A 23,898-nucleotide genomic window follows, 5' to 3' on the forward strand; every position below is an offset into this window, starting at 1 on the left:
TCAACACCATCCTGATGCTCCAAGTTTGACAAAGACTTGGAGCATCTGTGTAAGACTCTGGAACTTTCCATCATATTTGACATGTTTACTCATTGTTTGAAAGACTTGAAAATCCTCTTAAGTTACCTAATCATATCCTGTAGCAAGCTGAAGATACTTGACATTCCTCCCTTCTCTTTCCCCACCTTTGGTGCAAACTAAGTGTAAACATGGCACCAACCCAACTACAGCAGAGCCAAGTACCATTTAGGATCTCGGAGGAGTACCCTTTAAGGTTAGCACAACACAGAAGGTCCAGGCACTGTCCCTTCTCATCACCTAACTAGCCTGTGGGATAGAAAGCACTGGGACAGGCAGTGAAGGATGAGTTTGTTTTCTGTTGCAGTACTGGCACTTCCTCTCAGCTCTAAGTCTAGAAACACATGACAGTTCCTCTGTAAAAGAAAAAATAAACACTCATCCACTTAACTAGGAACAGAAATAGGGTGAGGCACTCCAAAACAAGCAATGGGGAATCACATGCAAAAAGGCAGATACCTCTTTCAAATTCTCAATTTAGAAGGGGCAGACAAGATGAGACAGAAGTACCCAGTCTGATGCAGCCTTGAATTCTCAAGATGGCTCACAGCTTGCATAGATTCTTTCTGAAAATTTTCTGAACAATTCCTTTGGATTGTTCCCACTCTGCAAATTTGTGGCAGAATATACATGCTGCTGACGATCCAGTTTAGTAGACTTATGACAGGAGAAGATCAAGTAGGACTACTGTTAACATTATTCCCTTTCACAGAGAAACCCACTCAGATGCTGACAAGCCCAGAGTTAAAAATATCAAGTCTCAGGCATGTACCTTTGTGGGAGACCAACAGCTATATGCTTTGGAAGATGCACCCAACCCAGCTGCTCAAAGAGCTACAGGAGTTGCATGCCTGTTTTAGGAACTATTTTGCCATCTTAATATTGCTCCTCCCAGCCCAGCACAGGAACGTCCACCAAGTTCAGTATCAAACAGGACTGAATGGATAAATGCAGCAACACAACTGTAATCAAGTATAATATCCATGACAAAAATCAGAAACTGAAGAGTCCAATTCGACACTTAATTATTAGAGCAAAGATCTGCTGAAAGAGTGGTTTAGAGCCTTAAAGGGTCTTCTTACCTCCTAAATAATGATTCCATTTCTCAACTTCAGCAGAAGCATGACTAGTTTCTATCTTCACCTATTTCTTATTTGGACGAGCCCATATTGTACAAACTGAAGCAGTAATCATCCGCTTAACTCTGTCTGTGCAGAAGTACTACATGGCAAGGTAAGTTTAGATACTTTGCAACTAGGAAATACAAAGCTGCAGCAGGCTTGATAGGAAAAAGAGACACCACACTGAGTTTGTCCAGCAGCTTTATTGTTTCACTACTGAAGCAAACAAACCACTGAACTGAAAAAACAGCCATCAGGCAAGTATTTTGACAAATATACATCCACTGTATTAGTATAGGACAAGGTATCCTTAAAACAAAGTTCTTACCAAGCCTGTGACTTACTTCATTGAATAGTAAAGATCTTAAACCTAGTGCATTTAAATCTTTCAATTCTTGGTACAAAGCCCTAGCAAAATGGGGGAGCACCACTTCAAAGAACACAAACTAAAGAGAAAATACAACTTTTACTGCATTTTAGGCTAATTTTTTTACTGTGTTGAAGCTATTTAGGAGTTGTCCAACTTAAAACAACCTGAACAAATTACCAGAACACAGATTCTCCAATCCACAAGCACACTCAGATGAGACCCTCTTCAAAAGCCAGATGCATAACCTAATCTTTGTTCATTCACTACTATAGTCTAACTACAGCTTCCACTGCTCTTTTTAGTTGCTTCCAGAGGTAATTACTCAATTTCCAGTTCAAACCACTTCATAACTAAGCATGCAAGAAAGCCATCTCTGAGACACCTTATCAGTAGGCTGCACACCAATGCATACACCTCTAAATGACACAAACGGTCAATTAATTATATTGCTGGTCAGGCAGACTATTCAAGTGGAATTAAAGCATCTAATTAACTTTCACCAACAACATACTAAATGAACATTATTAGAAGCCACAGTAAATGTAAAGATTAGATTTAAAGGCTGAGTCTTGCAAGCAGTTTTGATCTTGGAAACTCAAGGCATATGTCAGTTTTCCTTCTTGGTAGTAAGCAATTATAGACATCTAATTATGCAACCAAACACCTTTCAACCTTCTATAGCCACACAAACACAGAGCATCCTAGGTTTTTATCCCTCAAGAGAACGAGAAACAGTGTTAGAGAGCACACAGGCAGCAGCATTCAAAGCTAAGCAATTCCTTTAGTAGATTAACCTAACTGTTAGGAGGTGCATCTATAGCTAAATCGCATATACAGATCTCCAACTGCTCCAAGTTCCCAAGCATGTACAGTCTTCTGTGGCTCTTGCACAGTAAATAGTGGTGTGTATTTTATCTACATGGTTTGAAGTAAAATAGGTTTTACCACAGTGCTGATGCAGTTCTGCACTGTGCAACTCTGAAAGTCTGTCTTGGTTAGCTTTCCATTTTATCACCCAAGTATCTGACTCTTTGCTCAAAAACCCAGGCTCTTACAGAAGGGAATGCTGCAACTCTTCCACAGCTGGGTCCTCTCACAAAGGTTTATTCTCAGCCTAAAAAAGTAAGTACCAGATGCCACTTCTGGAATGCTTGGCATTCCAGAATATTTAAATAATTCCAGTCAGGAAGTATTTCCTGGATGTTTTCCACTGTTCCTCCTCACGGTGTTAGAGCACAGCTGCATGCCCAGCACACACACTTCCCGTGGAGCAGCACACCCGAGGCAGGTGCCCCAGGTAACAAGGCGGCCATTCCTGGGCAGCCAGAGCCACGAGAGGGCAGGATTCCACACAAGGGACAGGCCTTGCCCTCCATTTTATAGGGAACCCAGATTTCGGTACAAGTTTGCTCTATTCAAAGTCTTCTCTCCACAGGGATCACATCACCACTTGGATGCTCATGCCTAGAGCCACATGAAAAGTATCCCATGCTTATCATAACGGCCTCGATGTAAGATTTTAGCCCTTAGCTTACATCAGCCAATTCACCAAATCAAGCTACAAATCACATCAACTCATATTTCCACCCTTGCACACCACTTCTTACATTATTCAACTTTTGCCATCTAATTTCAATTTTTTTTGGTAATTTAGACAGCTGAAAGGATTTCTGAGCATTCTCTGTCCCATCTGCAGACAGCAGTACTCTCTTCTTCCCTTCCAGGCTAAGTTCAACATTGCTACAAATTAATTCCAGGCCTACTTCCCTCATTCCCATCAAGTACCTTGTTCACACTTGCAGACAATGTTTTAACATACTGTGCTTACAGACACTCATGGCAGATTTCCACTTTCATATGCTGCAAACCTAAACAAGAACTAAAGGCAACTGACAATCCTGCATTCAGATTTAACAAGCAACAGATGAATAGAGAAGCCCTGCACTCACCTGAATCATCTCACTGTTCTATTTCAAGCAAGTACTTAAATATTTGATAATGGAGAATAAAAAGTAGCTGTCAAGCACTTTGTACAGTTTGGCCACAGGACTTAATAGCAGAGAGAATTAGATTTGAAAAGCCTAAATTAATAGCATGCCCTAGCTAGGCTAAATCTAGTGCATCACACACTTGAGGGCACAGAGTTTCCTTGCCCTATTTGTCCAAAGACCTTTCAGGGTATACATAGGGTCAAAGCCATCCACCAAAACTTGAAAATTCAGTTTCTAGTGAAGTGCAGATAACTGTTTTGTGTTCTGAGGAGCCACATCATCCCCTCAAGTGCTGCTCCCCTTGAAACCAGCTTTGAGAGCAGCTTGCCCAGGGCATTACACAGAAATGTCATAACCAGTGTGATACAATCATTTTATTCCGGAGGTCGCATCTTGCAATTGGGCAGTTCAGTAAGTGGAAGTACAACACAACCAAGTATGCCAGTTTAGAGCATCTGCAGGGCATCAACCTCACTCCATGAAGTCCAGGCAAGTCTCTCAGATCACAGGTGTGTCTTCCACAGTTGTCGGCAAAGGTAGGCATCCTTGCAGAATTCAAAAGTACACGCAAACAATTTAGATCTACCCATCAACCTCTATACTAGGTGTGCAGGGAATACTTCCAAACAAGCAGCCAGAGAAAACTAATTATAATGCCAAGACTGGGACATACAAGTCATCCCAGATCTCTTCTGGAGAGATGTATAGTTTTCTTTTAGCAGATGAACTCTTGCAGATAGCGCAGACAAATCCAGTATTCAATTATACCTAAACTAGGTGTCGAGTAGATAGACAGCTCTGCCAGCACAGGACACCTGCAAAGTGTGCATGTGATAACAGTAGAGACATTTGCTTTCAACTAAAGCTAGCCCAGACACCCTTAATTAGTCTGACATTGAACTGATCTTCCTCATTTCACATTAGCAAAGAAATAATCTACTATTGATTTGAGATATAGACCCTATTGAAGGTGGGAGGGAATAAAACCAAGTTCTATGCAAAACCTTAGCCTACTCTAAAAGGCTGAAGAAATAGTTTGTCTTACACTCCCTTGGAAGTAAAGTTATTTCTCATGCATGTAACACTTGGCTGGAAAATCATACAAGAAGACTGCAACTCTCAAATCTGGGACTAGGAGTCTCCTGTGATTTTAGTAGACATTAAGAGTTGTTCCTGTTCTCAGCCATCAATGTACAGTGAGTACACACAAGCTCTGCTTTTGCTAAGGAGACAGCATGAAGAACTTTGCATTACGAACAATACAAAAAAAAAAAAAAAAGGAGGGACTCCTGATATTCTGAACAGGGAGTAGGAAGCATAACTAAGTTAGTATAGCTCCCAAGTATACAGGAAAGCAGTGTTTTATCTTTAATTTGCAGCAGAGCCTCAGAGCTGTAACTCCTTTTTTCACAGGGGTTATAAAACAGGACAGCATTAAAGTTCATAAGTAGCACTTCCAGACCTTGTCTGGCACTCTTAAGTACAGCTCTAGGATTTACAGCACATTGTGTGCCTACACAATGTTCATAAGTCATGCCATTGCCTCTTGCTCAGAGCTAAATAACAGATACTATCACTGAATCAACATCTCTGATCCAGTGATATGTAAGCATATGGATGGTAGGATGAGTTAATAAACTAGTCTTTGAGAACAGGGCTTCTGAAACAGAAGAAATGCACCTACTGTCACTAAGCTGAGTGTCCAGTCTCCAGAAGATGACAGTTGCAAGCAGCCATGGATTTTTTTAACTACTGTGCTTTTAGAAGCTAATTCAAAATTTAACTTCACTTAATTCACTGGTATGTGGCAGAAGAGAAAGGGCTGAAGCACTTCCAAGTGTGTTAAGTTGCCTGATAACTAGAATTGTTAAGTTAGCAGAAACAGAGCCCATTTTCATCATGATCCATCCCTACAGACAGGGCAGGCTGGCTATCAGGAACTGCAGTATCAAAATAAGAGCTCCTGTAGACTAAGAGCTGTTCAACTTCCACAGTATGTCAGCACTTCAACCAGGAGGCTAGAGCTGTCTAGACTGCCTTCAGTAGCTGTCCTTCATCCAGACTTGACCACCAACACAAGTGACTAAGTCCAGCTCCAGCCATACAACTGGCAGACAAAATTTGTCAGTCCAGCCACAGGAGTTGTCTGGCTGTGGCTCACAGTAGGCCAAACCAACACATCAACACATAGCCAGGGATCAGAAAACATGCTCAGACATGAGCCTGGAAACACAGACCACAGAATGGACGCAGCATAAATGATTGTTTGTGGGCAGAAAAACTGACTGGAAACAGAAGGCTGTTATAGCTCACAAGGACCCAACTAAGCTCCTCTGTTGCCCTTAACTGCCAACAATCTTAACTCAAGCAGTGATTCTTCTACAGCTAGGATAGACTTTTTTTTTTATAAAATTACTATGTTCTACTTAAAGCTTGTACTTTCCACAAAATCCTGCCAAAAGGAAGCAAGCAATGCAAGGAAAGTAATACAGTTTTATTCCTGCTTTCAAGTGTAAGGTCAATAAGTGCCTGTGAATTGCTACAGAGGTATAGTCTTCATGAGGCTTTGAGAAACAATTTAGTAAAGGCCTAAACCCTCAGATTAAAATGTTAGAGAAGTTGTTAGATTCTGGAAACTTAAAAAGATATATTTCTATCCTGTTTGGGGATAGTTTGTGAGCAAAATTACTAGCCGCTTGCTGTCTAGCTAAAGACAGAATTTAAAAGACATCAGAGAAAATTTTAGCATCAAGCAACAGTAAAAAAACCTTAAGACCTAAGAGAAGCCAAGTTTTGATCTTTGACATACAGCCCATTTTCAGCATGGTCCATCCCTACAATCAGCACAGGCTGGCTATCAGGAACTGCAGTATCATAATGACAGCTCAGATACTGTAAAAATTGCTCAACTTCCACAATATGTCAGCATATAGAATATTTAAGTAGACAAATTTTTTATTTGAGCAGTAGCTTTTCTCTGAAGCCAAACTTATTTTCATCAGGGTATGAAAGCCTGGGACCTTGTCCACACACAAGGATACAGACCATCAGATCTGGATGTTATATAGGCGCTCCTATAAGTTTCCCGAGACAAAGCTTGCCAGGAGATACAATAACTGACAGTCATTTTTCAGAATTATTCAGTACCAAGACCAGTAATGGCTTATCATTAACTGTGTGCTCTCTTCCCCTTCCAAAGGGGGAAGAAGAAAGGCAGTTCCTAGGTTTGGGTGTGACAGCCCTGCAGTGTCATGTCAAAAATTTTAGAGGCTCCTCATGGAGCCAGAACCTACAGAAATTAATAGCCTCTAGATGCTTGAATGCATGTGGGATTTAGCACTCAACTCATTGCCAGAGAACCTGCATCAATATGCCATGATCTGAAGCACCAGAAGCGTGTAGAAGCTAGAATCGCCAAAGAACTTTCTCCTTTCTGACTATGGAAGTCACTTACTCCCTGTAAATCACACACATGCCTGCAAAGCAGCTGTTTACAAACTGTACAGAACTGCAGTACTCCAAAAGTAAGGGTACTCATATAGAAAAAACAGAGTAGCACAATCAATACTGAAATCTGCATTCACATGGGAACAGAACTGGAAAGTACTCAGTCGATTTGAGGCTACATCGTAAAAAAAATTAAATGCACAGAGCAGGATATATATTGCACTACATCTTCTCTGATATTGCTGAGGTGCACTGGCACCTTTCACACCAAAGCCATACACAACCTCTGTAAGACATCCACACTGCCTTGAAAAGTATTGAAACGACTTCAAGGTACAATCAGTTTGACTGACGTGAACTTCATGTTGCTGGTACTTCCACAGAAGCATAGCAAAACCATTGTTGACTCTGCTGGGAGATTTACAACTCAAGGCATCATTGCAGAAGAAGCAATACTGACAAACAGTATAGAACCGGGTCTGACCACCTGTATTGTGTTTACGTAGTAAGGAAACAGGGTAGCAGCATGGTGCAAAGGCGGTCTCTGTGAGAAGTTAGGGGCTGCCCTGTGCTGGACACATGGTTCCACAGCACACCCACTGCAGAGCAAAAACATGCCAAAATATACTTAGAAGTCAAAATGTCACATGATGTGGGTAGCAGGGCAGGACGTGAGAAGCCACAGTATGATCAAGATGAGTGAAAGAGGTGCTCCAGATACCAAAGTAGAGATTCCTCTGCAGCTCACAAAAGAGACCGTGGAGGAGCAGGTATTGCCCTGCAGCCCATGGAGGGGATGCCACAGCAGAGCTGTTGGACATTTCCTGATGGAAGCTGCAGCCCATGGAGAACCCATGATGGAACAGATATTTTCTGGAAGATTGCAGTCCATAAGAAAAACCCATGCTGGAGCAGGGGAAAAAGTGAGGAGGGGTCTGGCAGCTGGGCAAGGTCAACCAACCATACAAGCAAGGACAAAAGCAGTTTGCAAATTCTAGGCAGAAACCTCACACTCCAGTCAAGAACTGCCCTTGCTGCTTGGTCCTGTGGATAACTTAGTGCTAGTTTGCTTGTCATAAGTGAGACTTAAGAAATAGAGGGATGGCCTGAAATCTAGAAAGGAAGCTTTCCCTGGCATAAGGGAATAAACCAGCAAATAAATCAACCAAGGGAAGGAATAGGGAATTAAGTGAATGCAAGTGATAAATTACAGTTCTGTTTAATTTTGTCATATTGTCTGACACCAAATCAGTTTCTGAGCTCTCCTGTCTTTCCAGAACTGTTGGCCTTCCGGACTGATAAAGAAACATCTGCTTTTTTTAATTCCCTTTTCTAGCCTAAGAGCTTATATTGCAATTACCAAAGTGGAATACAAGCTTCAACTGAGACAGACACTTCCCCAATATTCATTCAGCCCTCCACAACTGCCTCTTTAATAGCTTGTAGTGTCTGTTGAATCACCACCATTTGAGCTTTAAAGTGGAATGGCTTTATAATCTTACTCTATTTCCAAAAAAACTTTCCCCAAAGGGGAATCACACTTAAAGGGAAGCTTCCTACAAAGTCAAGCTCACTGTCTGAAAGCAGTAGGTCCAACTAAAACTGTTCAAGCTGAGCAGCCTGCATACAGCACTAGATATAACATAGATGTTGCCCTATAATATATCTAGAGAGATTCCCAAGAGTCAGCTGTACATTCTAATAACCACCAACTGAGAACAAGATGACACTGGGTACCACCAGCTTCCTCCTCAAAAAATACCTAAGATAGAGGCATGTCTCTCCCTAAAGTAAGGGGAAACTTTCGGTGCTTTCCCTTCACTTCAGGGATCTGAAGCTCTTAGCCAAGTGCTCAAGATCAATAAGAAACCAGGACAGTAGCTTGACAGGAGTTTCAGTTCAAAAGATACTGCAGCAGCTGCTTTATCAGGAAAAAAAAAAAGGGCAGAGCTGGGGAAAGTAGAAGAAAGTACTCCCTGCTCTCTGGGTAAGAAATGCTTCCTCAAACTCTGTCCCTTGCCAATTTTAAGAGGTTTCCTCTACTCAAAGCCATCAAATCCTGATTTCAATTTAGTATAGGGCATTAACCAAAATAGCTTCATCAGTGTCAGCATTTATAAATGCTGTCTTCAGTTACTATCTTGTTGAATCCAGTAGTGACTTCATTAAGATGCTTTGTGTAAACAAAAGGTGTCAATCACCTCACAACAAAACAGATGCCAAGAGAATCTTGTATTTTTACATCAGCATCTGTTAGTGAAACAAAAGCCACTAGCAAGTCCCAGTAAAGCAATTTTAGGTAAGTATTGTTCTACCCATCTGAACACTGGCATGAGATTTAACAAGATTATGTCTTCTCATTTGATCCTAATTGGTTGCCTTAGGAAATGCATGGATATGCATGAACAGTCTACCATACACTGAAGAATTGACAACCTTGGCTTAGGTTGTTTGTGGTAATCCCTAGGTTTGCTTTCTAATAAATACTAACCAGAGACAAGCCAAAGATAACACCCTGTTTTGTCCTCTTAATCAGAGGTGACCTCATCATGTCTATCATCAGCCTTCTGGCACTTCCTGAATACAAGTGCCTGTATTCTCCACAGTTTCATGCAAGGTGAAGACAAGGAAAGAGAAGTGAAAGTAATCTTTAGCTTTTGCTCTGACATGCTGCACTTAATCATCGCCCTGAAAGGCTGGTTATATTTCCACACATGTTTACCAATGCTGAACAAACTGAAGCAAAATATGTCAGGCGGAATATATATGTGCAGTTTTACTTTATTTACTTGCCCTGATGATTTCCAAAGAAAAGCATGAATTACTGAAACTGGACACACCTTTACCAGGAGGAAGGCTTCATGCAGGGTTCAGCAAAAACTACCAAGTTCAGAACTGTTCTCCCACTCCCGTTGTCCTGTCTGAACAAAGGCACACCCAGAGAGTATATATCTTGGAGGGAATGAAGCAGATTTTGACAGGAGTCTAGAGATAAAGAAAAAGCTAGTCAGAAGCTTTTAATTTATAGCTATTCTGAAGGTGGCACTATTAGTGGGCAGGTTAACTTGGAAGTAGTTACAGTAGAGGCTTCCCACTTAAGGTCAGATGTGGAAATTTTCTTAAGAAAAGCAATAACGAGCTAAAACACAGCATGGGTTTACGCAAGAAGGTGTCAAGTTTAACAGGAAGAACAGTTACTGTGATGAGATACCTACCTTTTTTAAACATGGGGGGGGGGAAAGATGCATTTGTAACTCAATATTCTTTGCTACAGAGAAAAACTTCCTGAAAACTGAAGTTAGACTTTCTATTTGGGACTATCATTCACTCAGCAGCATAGGGTTCCGTGGAGTTTTTTTTTAAGTTTCAAGTAAAATCAAATCCTTCTCTTTTCAAATTGCCTGGGACTTTACTACTGAACTCTTCCAGTCTGTTCTGGGTCTTCAAGAGGGGACAAAGGGAGAAGTCCCTGGATTACATGAAGCAACTGTGGAAGCATTTTTGGTTTTGTTTACCAGCAGAACTCAAAGTAAAACTTGAAGATTTTTAGGTAAATTCTTAGAGTTCCAACAGGAAACTTAAAAGTTAGTTTACTTCTGACACCAGCTATTCAAGCTAGATCAGAGTCTCAAATCTTTGGGCTCAAAGTGTACTTGTCATACAACAGGGCCAGATCCAGAAATGTTGAAGGACAGGTTTTAAGAATGCTCAAATTTACTTAGTGTGGTAGGCTTTTTTTTTCCTCCAACTCAGTCCCAGTTTCAGCATCAAAAAATTCTAGCGTTCTAGAAGACATACTGCATTTTTCTGAAGTTCACTCTACAGGCAAAACTCCATTTGGAAGTTGGGACTGATTTTTTTTAAATTACTTTAATGCAAGAACCACACATACGAACCAGGGTAGCTTCATCCTCCTAGGATAAAAGCTAACAGCTACACATTATACCTGTTTACACACCAACAGATTTTACAAAACAGTGCAGATGAGTTAAGGTGCTTTGTCCTATGGGTGCTTTTATATCCAGATTAGAAATCTGCAAAACATACACTGCAGTATGCTGATGAGCAACAGCTAATTTCAGCTCCAATACTGCTGCCAAAGTGCTTCAGGTGAAGAAGCACTTTTGTGGTAAAGTGAAGCTCAACTTCTGTTCCCAATCCAGCTAGTTTGGAACTCCTTTAGGTACTTACTGTTCACAACAAAAATCCTGAAATTTAGATAGCCTCACTGACAACTGAGGTTGAAGACAAGAAAAGCATTAGCAGCCACACTATCACGCTGATTGCTTTTCACTCTACATCCTATTTGCCCTCAAGAGACACATATTCCAGTGACAACATGGCAGAAGTTTAACTTTCCTAGTTATTTAAAGATCCATTAGCCACATTAAATGTAATCCTGTTTTTTTCAGAATGTACATAACAGATAGGTGAGCTGTGAAGTTCAAGGTGAGAATATACCACCTAAGGGGTCTTTCTGCTGTACCTTTTACAACCAGACGTGCCTGTCTCATATTGGCCTTTCTAGCCACCAGCACGCTTGTAACAAATGTGGACAGAGCCCTCCCCAAATCTTCGTTCTCAAAGCCTAGCCGTGATGATGATGATGATGAGAAATTGCAGCTACTACTCCTTCTACAGTTCAGGCTCAAACTGGGAAGGTAAAGTAGTTGCAAGATCAGTTACTGCCACAGAGAGAACATCCTGTCTCTGTGAAGCAGAACATCACTGGCTCTACAGAGCACCTAACAAGCTAAAGCCTATAGAAGACAGCTTTGACTTTCAACCCTGGACCTAAGGGTATGATTCCTGCTCCTAGAAATACTGTCTGTACCTATGCAATAATAAAGAAGGAAAGAGCCCACAGACACTGACAAAGTCAGAGGAATGTTGGTGTAGCAACCCTGATAAAAAAATCATAGCAAAATTCTTCAATGTTTGCCCCCTTTATGGAAAGTGTAAGACACATGTCAGGTAGCACAGTCACCACTGAAATACCTTATTCCACCATTAGGTATTGCCTATCCAGTTAATCAATATTGTTTTTTCATCACATCAGATTTTTACCCACAAAGCTGCAGGACAGCAGAATAACCTGAGGCCTTTAGGTACAGCAGCCAGAAGCACCATTCTCTTACAGTCAAGAAGTAAATCCCTGGACTCCTACACGTGTGCAGTGCATTTAAGAAATCCTATCCCATGGCAACTGCTTTCAGAAGTTAAAGCTCTAGTAGGACAGATTTCCGCATCTGTGTAATTTTCAGGAATATTTCAGATGATTGCAGCTAATTGAGGACAAATAACACCACCAGCAGTAGCATTGATAATCCAATTGGCTACAGTTTACTACAACAGAAAGGCATGGCAGCATTTATACCTGATCCCTTACCAGACAGAACTCCAAAGCCTTGGCAGTAGATACTGGTATTGTTTTTAAGTTAAAAGGGTGGATCAAGTTCTTCTAGATCTACATACTTTTAGGTTAAAACACAGAAAGGGAAATAAGTCAAATTAATCTCTAGAACTGTGTAGCAAAAAAACAGTGTAGCAAAAAAGTCATTGCATGAACACCTCCGTTCATTTTACACATACCAGTCTTACAGATTTCTATGTTAGAAGTACTTTCCTTCCACTAAGCCTGAGAAGTGTACACATTAAAGCTCACATTTCCCTAATAAGCTTGGAGTAGATAATCCTCTAGTGTTCCAGATGCATACATATTTTTAAAAGCTACTTTTGTACATAGCTTATCTACTTTTGCAACACTTGTCTGCTCACTTTTAAGAGCAGAGGAATAAGCCAAATGCAAAACTCCAGGCAGAAGCCAATGAGAGTTATCACCATTCTGCATGGTAACTAGACCCAAATCAGAAGCTGCTTCTTGGCTCAGACAAAAACCCCTTTATCTGGCTAGTATCCACAAACTCCAACTCATTTAATATCCTCCACTTGGAAATTACACCCAAGAGCTTCTGGCTTTTTAGTTCTTAACTTGCACCTAATTCTACCACATATTTGTTTAAGCCTAAGTGTAGACTGCATGTAAATCTGCTTCAAAGAAATGGGAAGGAAAATGGTTTGATGTACCAGCTAGAGTAGGTTCTTTAATCTTCATGCTACTCAAGGGAGTCTATGCTGCAACAAATGATTATCATTCTATCTGCTTCTGACTAGAACGTATATGGTACACGCAGAAGTAAGATTTAGAGATAGTGTACATCTGGACATCTTTCCTAGGCATCTGTCCCCATATGTTGTATTTTAAAGGATGCCACTACCTTTACCATGCCTTTACCAGGTGTTTTCATGTAAGGGTGCTTCCTTATCTATTTGATTCCTGGTTCACTCTCCCTCCATACCGTAGGTGGTCACACTACTGCTTCTGCAAGCCATGGTAGAACATAAGATAAGCCATAGAACATAAGATAGTTACCTTTACATTAAGGCTGTATTGGATTGTTTTAATTTGCTGGAATGTCAAACCCTAATGTATTAGAATTACAACTGAAGGATCATATGATTTCAGGTTCTCTATACAACCAAAGAAAAAGTTCTCATTGAGTTCCAGAACACTTGGTTGAGATTATAGAACAAGCACTATTCCATGCATCACAATCCTAAGCATAGTGCTAAGCTAGTGGACTTCCTTAATCAGAAGGTAGAGTATTGCTTCCCTATGCAACTTCAGTGATTAATCTCTGTCATGGAAGAGAACAAGGATGGACAACATTTTCCACATTCCTTCTAGTCTATGCCCCAAGCAGTGGTAACAGAGGACTGGTGGCCAAGAGAAACTCTGAAACAGAATCTGCCCACTGAGTGTTTGGAACCCCTCCTCCCTATTTGAGGATCAGCACTTCCCTCTGGATACAATTCCAACTATCATTAACTGGACCAGTGGCCAAGAAAAGCCTTAGAGAAGCAAGTTATTTCCTCTGTCCTACTTCCCCATCTTTCTTATCTGTACACACCTTCCCTTCTACTTACTAAGATTCTTTCTATCAGAGGCTCTCCCATGGGAAAGCCCTCACCTTTATCAGCCCCTCAACCCCAGCTTTAATCAATAACTCAGTGGCACGGAAACAGCAGGTTTCTTTCACTCTGAACAGGGTGAAATTACATTCTTTCACTTTGCCATGAGACTGAGAATAGAGAAAAATTATATTACACCAATGCTCTTACAGCAGTGAATCAAATTTAACTTCAGACCGACAAGGGCTGTCATGTAGCTTACAGAACCAATCTCAATAGATTCATAGAATAGAATCTCGATAGTCTATACCTCGCACAGAAAGAATGGTGTATGCAAACAGTCTGCTTCTTTTCCCTTAGCTATTCCAAGTCAAAGTGCATGAGGCAAGGCAAGGCAGTTTACAGACTCTGGCACATGGTCTGGGTCTATACTCAATTACTGAGCACTGTACTACAAGTACTCTGTGGCAGTTACTCAGGTACTGTTGTCCTGCTAACACTCATCCATCTTCTTCATCCAGAGGCAGCAGTTGTTCCTTCAGAACTCCAGCCCCAGCCCAGGAGGGGAGTCTGGGTGCCCATGGCAGAGCAAGTTATCTGCCTACGCACACAAGTTTCTGTATGACTTCCTCCACCTGCATGGAAGAGTCTGCCAGTAGCACCGGTGGGTAGCTTGTCTAGGCTTTGTTGCCAGACTCTACATGCCAAAACCCTGAGCCAACCTTTAATGAGGCAGCCTCTGTTCCTACAGTAGCTAGTGTTATTTTCCTATCTCTAGGCACAGACCTTGGGGGGAAGTACACCTAAGTTTGCTCTCATTTCGCACCTACCACTCAGTTCCCCACTGCATAGCTACGTGCCACTCCAAATGAAAACACCTGTCAGTGGGCCCTCAAAAGCAGCTGGCTCAGCCACAAGCCAGTGGGAGGCAAAAATGCACAAACCCAACATGCAGGCATATCCTCCTGAGCAGGCTACAGCTGGAAGACCACCAGCAAAGAGTTTGACAGTGCGGGCAGTTGGAGGCCTATGGGGGCTTCTAGGTCACTGCTCTGAGGACAGAAGCACAGCAGAAAAATCTGACAGAATCACAGAGTGGAAGGGATGACGGTGAGGGCATCTGGTCCAACCTCTCTGCTCAGGCAGGGTTATCCTAGAGCACATTGCACAGGATTGCGCCCAGACAGTTCTCGGATATCTCCAGTGAGGGAGACAGGACACTATTCCACCAAGTGTGTTACCAAGGCTGCTGCTGGCACCTTAGCACCATACAGCCAGTCTTAAGACTACTCTGAAAGCGTCACACAGACTAGAATGAATCCCTTCATAAGCCAAAGCCAGTTTGCTCCATCACCACTCCCGATGCTGTAGGGACTGCACTTCCGCATGTAGGCCTTTTAGTCAGATAGCATAGGCAGGCCCACTATAGGAGGCAATGTTTTCTTTACCAAACAAGCAGATGACCCTTCTCTAACGCTCATGAACATTGCTAATGCTATATACATTGTTACTGCAGCATCCAACAGGAGCCTAAATTGCAACAGAAGGCTACTGTGATAAGGAAAAAACCATCCAGGAAGTGGGGCGGGAGCCTGATTTCAAGGTAAGGCCTCATCCTGAGGAAGCTGACTGCTCTCAGGCTGAAGAGCTGCTGATAGCCTACATAAAGCCAAATACAAAGAGCTCCTTTATAGGGTATCTGGTTCTCACTGCTCTGAGTGAAAACTTTACAGCCTGGTGTAACTAAGCTACATTTTCCTGTTTTTATTCTCCTATAGCTACAATGCTCCCCCCAACTCCAAGAGGGGGGGGGGGGGGGGAAAAAGGCAGAGTTGTATTCTCAGTCAGATTTTGATGCTAGAATACTTCCTCCTCATACTTACAAGCAGTAAAGTCATCACACACAGAAAGCTTCACATGGCTCACACAAAAGCTGCCGGACACAAGCTGTAACTGCTCACATGAGCCAGTTAGAAGAGGAAGACAGTTACATACCACTTTCATCACATCCTGGTAGTTTCTCTGTGTAAGCAAAAAGCTCACAGTGACTTCACACCTTATCCAGAAAGGTCCAGTGTGGAGGCAATATACTCACAACAATGGCAGCCTTTGCTGTTGGGGCAAGAACTTCACAAACGGAAGAGCTTCTCACAAACAAGCATAGGAAGCTTTAAGTCCTACCAATGCGACGTCAATACTTAAGCTTGTAACACAACAAAAAAGTAGGCTTCATAGTTTAAGTCACAACAGGTGCTACTCTCCCAGAACATCACTTGAAGACTAAAGCAGTAAACTACTCCCACTGCACACCAAGCCTGACTCAAGGTTTGCTGTGCCACAAAGTCCCTGGATGGTGCATTAGCACCAGAGACTTCATGGCAGCTGCTGGGGGACTCTGACAGGAAGCCATCACACAGTCACACAGGACACTAAGTGTGACAGTCAGCACAGCAGCCTTGAGGGATTAGCTTCAGTTTCACCTGTACTGCTTCCATGTTTAGCTTTTAATGTGAGCATAAAGTTTATTGTGTAACACTTAACTGTACTGTCAGATGTGCCAGCCCCAGAAGAACTGGGATTCAGCAGCCAAGTAAGAGACAAATGGGGTTTTGTTTGTTTGGGGTTTTTTTGACATAGTAATGTCGCAATTAGTTTGAGATGGCAGGATAAGAACATCTAAGATATTTAAATAGCAGTATTAATATTTCAGAGCTACTATACTACTGAAATGAGTTTACAGTCATCTTACCAATTGCTTCAGGCCATCTGGAAATACAAGAAGCCAAGACAGCACCTGCTCCTCACTGTGAAGATTACCTTAGCACATGACTAGTGCTAAAAACTGGAAAACTAGGCCAAGAGGTTATCATTGTAGGTGTTCCACCAGCTACAGAGTTTGCTGCCACCACCACCAAAAACACACGAGCAGTTTCTTTTTCTGTACCAAAGCTTTTGGTGGCCAGAAATCTTTCATTAATGGCACAGCTCATTTACATGAGTGGAAATAGTCTTGTAGCCAACTCTGAAGCTCAAGCAGTTAAAACACCAACTCTAAAACTACATAGAACAAGTCAGATCCTACAGCGTTTTTCTGTTTAGAACAGGACCTGCTGTTCCAATATGAAAGTATCGGAACATAATGTTTTAATAGTTCTCTACACAAAAATTAATCTTGTTCTTCAACATAGTTGCATAATGTTTTAAAAAACAAGCCAGATTAGTTTCTTTGGTACATATCAAGGAATTCAGCTAACATTAAAGGAGCAAGAAGAGGGAGAAATAATAAGTATAGCTCTACATACAATCAGAGCTTCCCCTTTGGTTAAAAACATCTCTCACCTGACCAGAACAGAGTATCTGTACCCAAAAGCTGTTTGCCATAGAGTAATAAACTTGTCCTATTCGGGGATGCTTTACTAAAGGCTTGCCTTTGGGTACTTATTTCTTCATTAAATTAATCTCTCCAACTGTAAGGAAATCTAAAACATTAAAGTGCTTCAGTTGTTATCAATGTAGACCTTTGAAATGCAGTGTGTTGATTAAGCTCAACCAAAAAACAAAGTTCGGTCATTGAAAACCTATCTAAGTTTCACTCTTCTATTCTAGTCTCCTTTGAATGAAGCCCTCTGCTTTACATTTCTATCATATGTGCTTTTGTAACTTCTTCCCACCATAAAAAATACAGTCTCCTTAATTTTGGTAGGGCATGTGTAAAGACGCCTGCTTTGTGGAACCCTCCAAGTGGGGCTGCAGTGAACACATACCAGAACACACTCCTTGTGCCACTCCTTGGCACAAGCTGCAATGCTGCTTGCTCCTCCACAAGGAACGACAAAGCTGCAGGAGCCTTTTCAGCACTTTTTTCTTATTTGGTATTCCAACTACTTCCAACTAGTAACCAGCTGCAGCAAGGAATTCCCATTGCTCTGTGGTACTCCAATTTATGCACTGGAATTTGTTGATATCTTCACAATTTTATTATTTACCACCTTCCCTTTGTAACAGCACTGAACTGTAAGATCCCACCCACCATGCCTTTCAAGAGAGAATATGACGTGTTTCCATGCATGAAACTAGGAAGCAAGTTATAGTGACTACCTGTCCTCCCCTCCCACTTTTTAGTCCTCTGCAGTCACTGGAGGGGGTACAGATCCCCAGTCTTCCAGAAATCCAAGCCCATTCATAGGACAGCTTTTGACTGCTGCAGTCACATTCTGCTCCTTCTGCAAGCACCCACCATTTCTCTGTGCTAGTATTTGTCATTACTGCCACCAAGAGTTTTCTGCCATAAATGAACCAAGTTCATAATAGTCAGGAATTATACTCAAAAAGCAGGAGGCCTACGTAGATCTGTCTCTGAACTAGAAAAAACAAAGGTCACAATTAATTGTCCAGATGGAGGAATACAGAGCTTAGTGGCACAATCTATTTAATCTGCTGTGAAAGAATACTGCTTAAATGCACCACACAGTAGGAGATGCATGAGCCAGCCCAGTCAAGCTCCCCATCTATCACTTTGGAATCAAGGAGGGGGAAACAGTGAGACCTGGCTTGTCACACAACTCCAGATCTCATGCCAGCAAAGAGAAAGAGGCACACAGGAAGATAATATGATAGAAAGTAAAGCCTGATTATCTTTTTCCATCCTTCAGATGGACAAGTACAGTCAGTTGATCGCATCCACAGTGTTCTTCTGAGCTACAAAAGTAGAAGTGACCAGGCAATTGTGTAACATAGCAGAAGCTTTTCTAGAGTCTGTCAAGTGAGGGAACAAGTCACACAGTAGCCTTGGGCTTCCAAGTTATTTCTAGGACAAGGTATAAGACTTAATATGGGGCTTCACTTGGAGCAGCTGCTCGTAAGTGTCAGTTGCCAACAGCATATGTGCAAAAGCCAGATGTTTCCTGCAAGTCACTGACACTTACCAAGTCTAAGGAATTCATGTCACTGCTCATAGTTTCACTATAACAAGAAACAGCAAGATTCATACACCTTTTGAGAGCCAGAAGTTCCTCAGCGGACCTGTAGATACTAGCTGCACTTATAATTTACCTTCGTATTCAAGTAATTATGCTGAACTCACTTCATCTGAAAGTTTCACCCTTTATTGGCAGAAGAGATGTAGATACACCTATTTCTCTTCAATATCCCTAGTTTTTCATCCTTTTCTGCAAACAGTAGCAAGCCATACTCCTCTGTGTATCTATTCAGTTACAATGCTGACTGCCTAGCTTAGAAGCAACACTACAGTAGCAAGAGGGAAAAGCAAGGAGGAAGATCTGAAACTTGCTTCAAGCGTTATTGTTGGTCATTTAAATTCATTGAGAAGGATTAAAAAGCTGCTGTTCACCTTTAAAAGCATTTCACCTTGCAAATATTGTAGTTCCAGTGCTTACCATACAGAAAAGAAAATGTTAAAGTTTCACACCTAGCAACTGAACACCTATAGGATTTGACCCCTAGAACTGCAACACTGACACACCACCGTCACCCACACAGGGAGGTTTCCTGACAGGAATACACTCTTGATCACAAGTCAGCATGAGAAATACATACCAGTGTAACTTGGTAATAATCATTTAAGAATTAATAATAAAGAAATGTTTGTGTTCGTTGGAATCTAAAGTATGGCACCTTTATACTAATGACAACTTAACTAATCGCTACAAGAGATGAAGCTCAGGGGCTTATTTCAATCGACATGGCTGCAAACAAGTAAACCAACCTCCTCCCCTTCACATGTACTTAATCATGACACTTTGAAGGGCAAAAAGACAGACTTCATGAGTTAAACACCTTGGAAGTTCACAGCTTTCTATTTAAGAGCTCATAAGTTAAAACTTTAAGGCACATCTTTCCACAGACCTGCAGTTGCTAGTGCTCATAACTGATGTTCTCTGCCAGTCATGAAGGGAGAAATAGCAAAGTCAGTTCACTTACTTCAAGCAAAAAGTAAATCAGTAGTCCTTTGTATTTGGTTTTCCACTCTCCTGAAGTAGCTCCCATTCCAAGAGACACAGCATAAGGAGTGATTAAACTGCCTTGTAAAGTACACTATATAAAAATGGCATATATGAAACCTGTTTGATATACAGGCTTACTGTAAAATTATGCACTGCCATCATGAACTTTTTTATTTTGTTCTTTGTTTAAATTGATCTTTATTAAAGCATTAGATATCAGTGCTGATGAAGGGCCCTAGTCATCCAGCCACACTCTTACTTATCACCTCAAAGCTCCTCTCTATTTGGAACCACTCCAATTTTGAGGTTTATGTTTGATATGGGGTAATACAGGTATATGCATAAGCACCCCTGTGTTTCCTCATATTTTAAAGCAGGTTTCCAATAATTTATGGCACACACCAGTTCTGACTTAGTTCTGTTCACACTAGTTCTAACAGTTGCTGTTACACATCTGGCCATAAAAGAGGCTACACAGCACAGCTGAACACAAGGACATCAGTGCAGCCAGTAGTACACTTTTCATAGCTCAGAGAAGCATTTAATAGCCATCATGGTCCAACAGCATTTCCATTAAAAAACAAAAACCAGAAAACAGAACATTGCACTGAAGTCCCTTGTTATATTTCAGATGAGTAGGGATTTTGAAGACTCCTGATCTTGCCTAACCATGATCTAAGTTAATTAAGTGCTACATTTCACAGCATTTCAGACTGCTAGGTGAAGAATGCACATGGCCCAATGCATCCAACATGCCTGCAGAGACATAAGTTTGTCCACTTACCCAGAGCGGTGCTTTCATTGCAGCGTTGGCTGAAGAACAGCTACTGTTTTGCAGCTTTCTAATTGAAAGCTCTCATGCTACTCCGTAGTGGTGCTGCAGTGGTAGCACTCGCTCACTGGGAGAACCATATTTAGAAAAGATATTGGGTTCTCCCCCAGAGCAATGTAATAGTTTGGTAAGTGAAATTAACAGCCCCAGTAAGAGTCAAATACTGTCAGATTAAAAAAAAATAGAGCTAGACTCCTACAGGGAGAAGTCTGGGCTGAAGGCATCGAGCTTTATTGCAGGGATTCATTTAATCCCTGCTTGGGAACACAAAAAAAAGTCCTAAAGCTATGTGCTGGGAACAGGGGCTACATTAAATGCAAGACGAGCAATATAAAAACACAGCCTGCCAACCTCCCTCCTCCCGTGTTTTCTGCAATAAATACCGAGAAGCTAATAACGGTGTACGAACTTCGCGCAAGCAGCCGGCACCCGGCTTTTAATAAGCGAGAGGGGAGGCCCTTGCGAGGGTCTGCGCCGGGGGGGCGCTGCCCCGACGGCCGAGGCTCCACCTGCGGCTCTGACAGGGCCCGGGGGCAGCGGGCCGGGGCCAGGGCAACCTGCTGCGGCGGCGGGGCGGCAGCTTACTTATTCACTTACCCGGGGCCCCGTGGCTCGGTGGCCGCGACCCTGCGGCAGATGCACCAGCAGCAGCGCCAGCAAGAACGGGCGAGCACCCGCGCTGCGACAGGCCCGCGGCACCATTGTCCCTCGGGGCGGCGGCGGAGCTCTGCGGCCACCGGCAGCAGCTCTGCCGAGCGGCGGCGTGTCCGTGTCGGGCGGAGCGGCGCTGCCGGTGCCGCCGCGGCAGGTTACGCGCCCCGGCCATGGGGATGCCGCTTATAAAGCCGCGGCGGGGCGGGGCCGGGCGGCACTGACCGCGGCAAGCACCAATAGTCGCGCGACCGCCGCGGGCCGCAGCCAATGGCGGAGAGGCGGTGCCGCCCGCCCCGCCCCGCCCCGCGGCCCGGCGAGAGGCGGACGGCGCAGGTTGGCCGCGGGCAGTGGCGCTGCCGGCGGTGGGCGCGGGGCGGCGGTGCCCGGGGCCCGCAGCATCTGGAGCCCTCGGCGGCACCTGGGCGGGTGCCGGGCAGCCTCGGCGGGGCTGCGGGAGACGACCAGCCAGCGCGGCCGGCACTCTCCAGCTCAAAGCCCTGCAGGGCATACCCGGCCGCAGCCCCGGGCAGGGACAGTAACAGCTGAGCCGTGCAGCCGGGTCGGGCTGGTGACCAGGAAACTTCGGCGTAGGAAATCACCTCATGGTCCACAAACCGCGTTCCTTTGGTCTGGCGCTCTGGGGCAAAAGCTGCTGTAGGCACAAGGTCGTGCCTCAGGGTGTGCATGTCCTCTTGTCACCTCCATGCCGGGGCCCAGGGCATGGCTGACCCACAGCCAGAGACTACCTGTCCCTGAAGATCTTTCCCTGCCTTCCCAACTGCACAAGTAGGCCCACAACCCATTGCTTTGCATTGCCCAGCCAATCCTGAAGACCTCGTTGTAGAGGTGATGTGCTTGTGGTCTTTCCCTTGCACTTGGAAAACCATTCCAAGTTTGGTACCTCTTGAGACAACAAGCCCTTATTGACTGCATGAGGGTCCCAGTATGTACAAGCATAACCAGGCACTCAGTAATGGGAAGCTTGGGTAGAAAGTGAGCATTGTGTCATGCAACAGGGAAGTGAGTGCAGCTGTGGAGCAGAAGCAGGAGGGAAATGGAGATACATCGACCAGCAGGGCCCAGTCTCTGCGGGCATGTCTGTCCGATTACGAACTAAAGTGGGAGCAGTACCATGGCAGTGTAATAGCAGTAAGCTGTAAACTCTGAGCTCTGGAGGCAGAGTCTAATGCCAAGCCCCTCTCTACGTGCTTAATGAGTGGTGGAGATACCTTGGGAACCAGGCTGACTTGCTTTTACATTGAGTCCTTCATTTTCAAATTACCAGCATGAGTTTGATGGAGGGTATGGCAGGGCAGAGGCCAAACATTTAGAAAAACAATATGCACAGGAGGTTATTGCTATGCATGTAATACCGATAATTTTATGTAGCACTATTTTGTGATGCTCTCAAGGAAACACACAAGACATGAAATTTCTTCATACAACGTATTTAACTTTCTTTAGTGGATGACCTTACAAGAGGCAATACTCACATTTGCAAAAATTCCCTACAGTGTATCCGCTAGGTATGGGGAGGGGTTGCTACGCCCACACGAAGAACTGTGTTACACAGTAGAAGTCGTGTAATTTTGGCATCTTATCAGAGCAAAGCAGTGTGTTTAGCTATAGCGGTTGCTTTAATCTTTCTTTAAAAAAAAAAAAACACAACAAAAAAAACTCCACAAACAAAAAAAACCCAAACCAAACATATTTATTTTTAAAATCCCACTATGTAACATTTTATCATTAGACTAGACAGGATAAGCCATTTGTTACTCACATGGAGTTCTGCAAGTATTCGTTATTTTTGGCCTCTGGGACTCCAAACACAGCACCCCGTACAAGCCTATCTTAGTCCTAACCCTCACCACTGCCAGCTCTTCTCCAATATGGCCTGCAGTATCCTCTGATTTTCCATTTCAAAGTCTCTCTGATCCATACCTGAACTTATGCCATTCCACATGACATGAGCAGAAAGACCTTGAGGGGAAGAGGAGGGGGAGAGCTGGGTAATCTGAATATGAGTGTCCTTGTGTACATCAGGATCAGCTCTGTTGAGTTTGGACGAGTTGTATCAGTGCACACCTGAATCTGTGAAAAGACAGGGAGAATCTAGTACAGTTTTGTTCAGGTGGTGATCCCACCACTGAAGTACCACATCACCTCATAGTTAAGTCTTGATAAAATTTCAGTCCAGATAACAATATCACACCTGCCTAAGTTCCCCTCTTCAGCTTTATTTTTGCATCTGACCTATTTCATGTGTGATGCCTTCGTGTGTTCTTTATCACTTCTACTTTAAACATGAATGTCTTTCTTTGGTGTATTTTTTCACAGACAAACCCATGGATATCAGGATCTCTGTGCTATATAAATGGTCATTACCACCATAAAAAAATAATTGTTTTCCTAATCCCTAACGAAGAATATCTACTACACGGGAAGCCTACCCTTCAATGCCTATGAGGCC

General features: G+C 42.9%; 1 protein-coding gene and 1 long non-coding RNA gene across 12 annotated transcripts in view; both read right to left on the reverse strand.

The window, feature by feature from the left end:
- The window catches only part of SMOC1 (SPARC related modular calcium binding 1), a 131,814-nt gene extending 110,221 nt beyond the window's left edge, over positions 1-21,593 (reverse strand). For 4 of the 11 annotated variants that reach the window (XM_064658309.1, XM_064658301.1, XM_064658298.1 and 1 more), the window contains exon 1: positions 21,372-21,593. In XM_064658309.1, the coding sequence (XP_064514379.1) occupies positions 21,372-21,476 (105 nt within the window). In that variant the 5' untranslated portion in view covers positions 21,477-21,593. The remainder of the gene's footprint in view (positions 1-21,371) is intronic. The other 7 variants (XM_064658308.1, XM_064658307.1, XM_064658303.1 and 4 more) reach the window with 2 other exon arrangements.
- A 1,267-nt stretch (positions 21,594-22,860) lies between these two features.
- LOC135415874 (uncharacterized) overlaps positions 22,861-23,898 on the reverse strand; it is a 35,746-nt gene continuing 34,708 nt past the window's right edge. Inside the window, exon 8 of the long non-coding RNA XR_010431314.1 lies at positions 22,861-23,519. This is a non-coding gene — a long non-coding RNA (uncharacterized LOC135415874). The remainder of the gene's footprint in view (positions 23,520-23,898) is intronic.

Source organism: Pseudopipra pipra, chromosome 6 (genome assembly GCF_036250125.1).
Source record: "Pseudopipra pipra isolate bDixPip1 chromosome 6, bDixPip1.hap1, whole genome shotgun sequence".
In the NCBI taxonomy this organism is placed as follows: domain Eukaryota; kingdom Metazoa; phylum Chordata; class Aves; order Passeriformes; family Pipridae; genus Pseudopipra; species Pseudopipra pipra.